The 6,000-nt window shown below is 39.2% G+C and overlaps 1 protein-coding gene and 1 long non-coding RNA gene across 2 annotated transcripts in view; both read right to left on the reverse strand.

The window, feature by feature from the left end:
• ptk7b (protein tyrosine kinase 7b) overlaps window positions 1–1,283 on the reverse strand; it is a 77,570-nt gene extending 76,287 nt beyond the window's left edge. The window contains exon 1 of the mRNA XM_015058457.1: window positions 751–1,283. Coding sequence (XP_014913943.1) covers window positions 751–862 — 112 coding nt within the window. The 5' untranslated portion in view covers window positions 863–1,283. The remainder of the gene's footprint in view (window positions 1–750) is intronic.
• Window positions 1,284–3,035: 1,752 nt separating this feature from the next.
• LOC106963515 (uncharacterized) lies at window positions 3,036–5,153 on the reverse strand. The gene is made up of 3 exons (XR_001428206.1): window positions 5,001–5,153; window positions 4,813–4,870; window positions 3,036–4,296 (listed from the first exon to the last, which is right to left on the reverse strand). It is a non-coding gene; the product is annotated as an uncharacterized LOC106963515 (long non-coding RNA).
• Between the last annotated feature and the right edge of the window lie 847 nt (window positions 5,154–6,000).

The raw sequence follows: 6,000 nt of genomic DNA on the forward strand, positions 1-6,000 counted from the left end.
GTTAGGCAAGCCCACACATTTACAGGTACAAATTGAAGAATAGTTTGTTTAAAACATCTGATATATGACTCCATGTTGGTCCCAAAAACATCATTTTCAAATATTGCTGTGTAGATTAAAATAACAAAACTCCAACAGCATTTAAAAAATAAAATACTACATGCAAAATGAGGCCATGTTTGGAAAACACACACAGTATACAACAACAATAATTTAGGAGTCCCCTAAAACTCAGAGCCCTGGGCTACTGCCTCTTTTAACCAGTTTTAGAGTCTGTGTCAGGACATACTTGTTTTTGTCCCACAGTGGAGGTGTAACACCTAAAATGTGTTACACTTAAGGAAGTAGGAGCATGCAGATACACTTTTATACAGAAAAAGCTCCATAAAACAAGGATAAATAATCCAAAACAAAATAAACACAAATGCACGCCCACTTTTTCGTATGCTTCACAAAAAGGTTTGAGGTGCAAACCTCTGCAGAACAAAATGCATCCGTAAATTTGACTCATTATGCAGGCAGGCTTCGCTTGCACTATAAATGTTAGTCGTTTCTCCCCCTCACTGGGGGTCAGTGGGGGAGGGGTCCACCCCCTCCTACTCCAAACACAAACTTTAACTCCAACTTTTCACATCGAAACCCCACATCCAGGCAGAAGTCTCATGATGATGATTAATCAGCGTTTTAACCAGCAGGGCATGCTCGGAAGCGGATACATTGTAACTGAGCGAAGAGAAACTTAGTACCGACCTTGGAGGCAGATGAATCCAGCCGCGTACAGAACATCCAGCAGGGTTTTTCCTCTCCGGGTTACCCCGGAGTTTACCCTCCGCCGGGTTTTACCCCCTGCTGGTACCTCCATGGTTCCCAGTTCGGTTCTCCCGAAGAAAAACCCGCAGGTCGAGTCAAAGCGAGAGTCGAGTCACCGTGTGCGTACAGGTATCCCAGCGCCGCTTCCCTGCGCAGCTCCCCCGGGGGAGAAGCCCGGACGGCCTCGGCTGCTCACCTGGTTTCACCGGAACACGGCAGAAATAAGAGGGAACCCGAACCAGGCCAGCTACACGAACCACTGAGTTCACACCGAGCCGAAAGTTTGGACCCAACTCTATGAACTTCCTGGTGGCTCACAGGGGGAAAGCTGCGGGAAATGTCGGCTGCTGTGACTCATTCCAGCCCGCTGCGTGGGTCCGACCGAGCTCAGAACCACCCGGACCTCCTTCAGCCCGGTTTACCTCCCAACTCTGCTTCCTCCCGCTCCGCAGACTCTGAGTGGAGTGGATTTTCTTTCTCTCTCTCCCTCTTCACACACACGAAGTGAAGCAGGCTGGAAAAACGGGAAGCGCTTCCTGTAGATACCTTTCACAATAAGAGTCGCAAAGTGGCGGAAACTCGGGATTTTCTCCAATTTTCCGCCTTTGCATAATTCTTCAAGAAGGTCAATCAGATTGATTCTATTTTGAATTTAAGTCCAGACTTTGACTAGACCATTCTGCAGAGGTGGGTAGATGACCGAAAAATTGTTCTCAAGTAGCAGTACTTCCACATATTTTTACTCAAGTAAAAGTAAAAAGTAGCCATCCAAGAAATTACTCAAGTAAGAGTACAAATATTAAAAAGTCTATTAACTACTGAGTGACTGATCACATTATCAGTCATTTAACATTTAGAAATAACATCATCAGGTGGACCAAAGTATAAAGTTAAGTGGGCACTTTAGCATACTAAACACCAAATGACAATAATTCATATAAGTAACAAAAAAAATAACTTAAGCAAAAATAAAAATGGATAAAATCAATATACTTCAATATAAAACTTATGAAACTTTAACAAAAACTGTAAGTGTGTGTCTGGTGAATTTTTGGTTAAAACATGTTTGTTTTTCATTCAGTGAGTAGAGAATATAAACGTTTTACTCAAGTAAACGTAGTAGTGATACTTCATAATAAAATTACTCAAGCAAAAGTAAAAAGTACACCATAGGAAAAATACTCCTAAAAGTAATTATTTTTAAAAAAGAAATTACTCAAGTAAAGTTAATTGAGTAAATGTAACTAGTTACTACCCAACTCAGCATTTAGCAATTTCGATAAATTAATATGCTTTGACCTAATTTTGGCAAAATAAATAAATAAATAAATAAATAAATAAAAAAAATGAAACATATTTTTTAAATAAAAAAAAAAAATTTAACACTGATCACATAACCTTTGGAGATTTTCCAACATTACTTTCACGCTCAACATATATATATATAAAAAAAGAACATTTTACTTTGAAGTTCTCTACATCCTTTTAACAACGTGTATATTTCCGGTACCTTGACAGATGAACCCCTCTTTTCCAAACGGAGCTTCCGGTAACTCAACTTGGATCAGGAATACAACAGTGCGACCCTCCGGTTTAAATAGATCACTGTCATTATAAAGTCGGACATTTTTTATTTGATGCAAATATTTGACAAAAAAAAACAAAAACAAAAAAAAAAAAAAACTTAAATATAAGTTTTATCGATCTACAAATGAGTGCAAATTGAGTTTAACGGCCCATAAATATTGTGAAACAATTTGTGTAGCATATGCATTTATTGTTTATGTTGAACATATGATTGGAGGACTTCACAGAAAATAGTTACTTTGAGTAATTAAATGTTTACATGACATAGGAACCAGTAAAGTGCACATTAGGCAAATTAAATACCTGACTAGATTAAATAAACTGATTAGAAAGGTGTTGGTTTTTATAGAAAAACTGCAGGTTTTCAGTCCTGTTTTAAGAGAGCCAATAATTTTCTGGACCACCAAGGTTTTTAGGCAGTTTCTTCTTCCCTTTCCCCCACAAACTGGGATTCAACCAGTCCTGTGATGTTCTATTTTTCTGATGTTTTTCTTGAGAAGGTTCAGGTCCGAGTCCATCACTACACCCAGATTTTGGATCTGATCACTGGTTTCTAGCTGTAATAACTGAAGCTGTGTGCAGACTTCACTGTTTCTAACTCAACATCAATTGGACAAAAAAAGACAGGAGAACTATTAATCAAAAAGATTTATTCAAGGATCCTCAGAGAAAGTGGCTACTGATTACACACGGGACTGTTCAGGAATCAGGCCCAATCTGATGCTCTAAACATCTAAAACATTCAGTTTAATCCCAACAAACGGATCAGGATCACCTCTTCAGAATATGTTGACTTATCATTTGATGAATGCACTTTTTTCTTACAAAGTTTTCAAGGAAAATCTGTTGAGAGTAAGTAAGAGATATAAAAAATAAAACTGTATCTTCTGAGGAGACACTTCACTAAAAATGCAATCAGTGAGAAAAAGACCACCACCTGAGAGTCGTGCAAAAACAAACCGTCTCCATCCTAATTACTAAATAACTTTATACAAACATGCTCTCAAAATGTGGCAGCTGGTGCTAAGAGGCTTAAATCCTGCACCAAATATTTTTTAAGACATCCAGGTCGAGATAAATCAAGCAGCCTAGGGTTTTTTCTTTATTTTAAACACAACTTAAAATATTGTTTTCCAGCTTTTTGAGTCCAAAATGCCTCAAAGTTTTAAAGTTCAGCAGCAGAAAAAACTATTTTTTACACCAAAACAGTAAATTAAAGCAGCAGATAATTTCACACGACTTAAAATTGTATCAGTCTGATAAATGTTTCACCCTGTACCCAAAAGCTTTCACCTAATTGGAAATTAAATCTCAAAAGGCAAGAAAACAACACGTTCACCCAAACTCATCTCAAACCTCAAAGTCTACAGTTTATTTTCTTGCACTGATAAAACAATCAAATGGCACAGGAAGAGAGGAAGTCACAAAATTCTGAGATCCAAACAACACAAGAGGAAAATAAAACCAGCACGAGTGACTTTATGGCAACAAATCGATTCAAAGTGCAGCAGCTACTACGAGACGAGGTCCAACACGTTAATGAGGCACTCGGGCAACGGAGAAGTTCAGGGCCATGATGAAGTGGGGTAAGGCTGTCGGTCAGCAGGAAACAGAAACATTTACAACCACAGCGTATCAGTTATGCAGGGAAGTCTCCGATTGTGGAGGTCTGGGGTGTTGGGAGTGAATAAGTGCCCAGCTGCGAGGATAAAGACCCTGAAGGGGCTGGTTCTGTGTGGTAGTGTCATCAGTCATTGTTGCGTCTCAGGAGACGAGTCGGTATAAAGAATAACTCTGATGTGGTGATGCGACCTCTTGAGCCGCTCACTTCCCAGTGTACAGATCCACGGTGCTGGAGCTCAGGCCCCGGCTTTCCCTGAAGTTTCCGCCTCCTCGAGTCTGGAACGGAGTTTTAGAAGAAGAGGAAAGCAGAGATCAAATCACACAACTTTATAAATCCCGAAAAACGCAATTCGGTTCGCACCACTCTGGTCAACACAACAAAAGAAGAAGACAAAAAGAAAATACAAACAATCTCACGCAGAGATTGCTTGCGCCACTGCAGACAATCTCTGCATGTGTGCAGAGATTGCACCGTTCTTTTGATGCCATTTCAAAACACACATGATCTTTTAGTCTTTGTGCAACAAACACCAGGATAAGCTCTCTGGCTACTGGCCAACAGAGTTTAAAAGCCGATGATGCAACATCTACATCTACTATCAAAAGTATGTATTTCCCTTCAACTTTTGCACATTTTTCTTTGCAGCAACAAACTTTAATGTATCCTATAGAGTTTTTATGTGAAGTAAACAATTGCTAAAGGGAAGGGAAATGATAATTAGTTTTCAAAATTTGGTACAAAAAAAATGTGAAAAGGAAGCGTAAATAGATTCCAAATATTTCCATCCTCACCTGGAAAGAGTCGTCACTTGTTCTGTTCAGGTAATTCAGTGAAGCAGCTCTCTTCATGCTGGGAAAGTAACAAGAGGAATAGTTTATATATCAGGCTATTTTCACAAAACAGACGAATGATCAAACTAGAAAAAAAAAGCATTAATAACTTGCATTTACTTAGATAAAAATGTTTATTTGTTAATTACTTGGTGTTGCGAGGTTCAGGTGGTCCGTTGCCCTGCAGTTTCTTCACCAGCATCTCGCTGCTGCGACGCAAAACGTCTCTGAGCTTCCCCAGAGAGCCGCTGCGCTGCAGAGCTCCACTTCCGTCCTGCGGACACACACACACGCACACACACAACATCATCAGCCGTTCTCTGACAGGAAGCTGCTTTTTTTTTTAACACTTTGATACCCATGTTTGTTCCAGTATTGTTGAAGAAAAAAAAAATTAGATATGCCTTTGTGAAAACATGCTGAAGAACAGATGCTGCCATGCAGACATGCCTCAGTTATAGTTAGATGTAGAGATGTAAAATCAGGCAAACTCATGCATTAAGCCAGGTTCCTGCTGTGCATTTTTCTTCTTAATCTAAACTAGCTAGAGCCAAAGTGATCACTAAAAACAGGATCAGGCAGTCATTATTAAGGGAGCCTTAGCAGAAGTCAACAAACACTTCTGTGGTCTGTTGATTACATAAGACAAGTTGCACTTTAAGCAAAGCTTAATATGCGTACCAGCAAAAAGCAGCTTGTTCTATATTTACTGGTCCCTGGTAGTCGTGTAAAAAGGCTTAAAATAAGTTATTTATGTATTGCAGTAGCGTAATCATAAAACGACAAGCTGAAGTGAAGTCAGAGAGATTTGGAGCAGGAATGTTTGGGATCCGGTACAATTAAATATCCATCATTCAATTGTACAATTTTGTTTTGCACAATGTTTTTAACATTTGTAGCCTTTTTTCTTGTGTATTTGTTTAATTTTTCCATTTTGAGCAAACAAATCTGGGTTTTCCCAAACAACCAAAGTCTTTTCCTCCTTTAAAAAGGTGTCAGAGGCCATATTACCTGCTTCAGTAACCTTCTCTGCACTATGATCAGACATCCACAGTCAGCTGAATGAGAGGCGACCAGAGAGCAGCTGAAACACCAGTCATCAACACTTATGATGCGAAAAGCAAAATCTGACATTTTGAAACTGGAGAC

Source organism: Poecilia latipinna, unplaced genomic scaffold, assembly GCF_001443285.1.
Source record: "Poecilia latipinna isolate Pla-1442-1.1 unplaced genomic scaffold, P_latipinna-1.0 Scaffold1542, whole genome shotgun sequence".
NCBI lineage: Eukaryota > Metazoa > Chordata > Actinopteri > Cyprinodontiformes > Poeciliidae > Poecilia > Poecilia latipinna.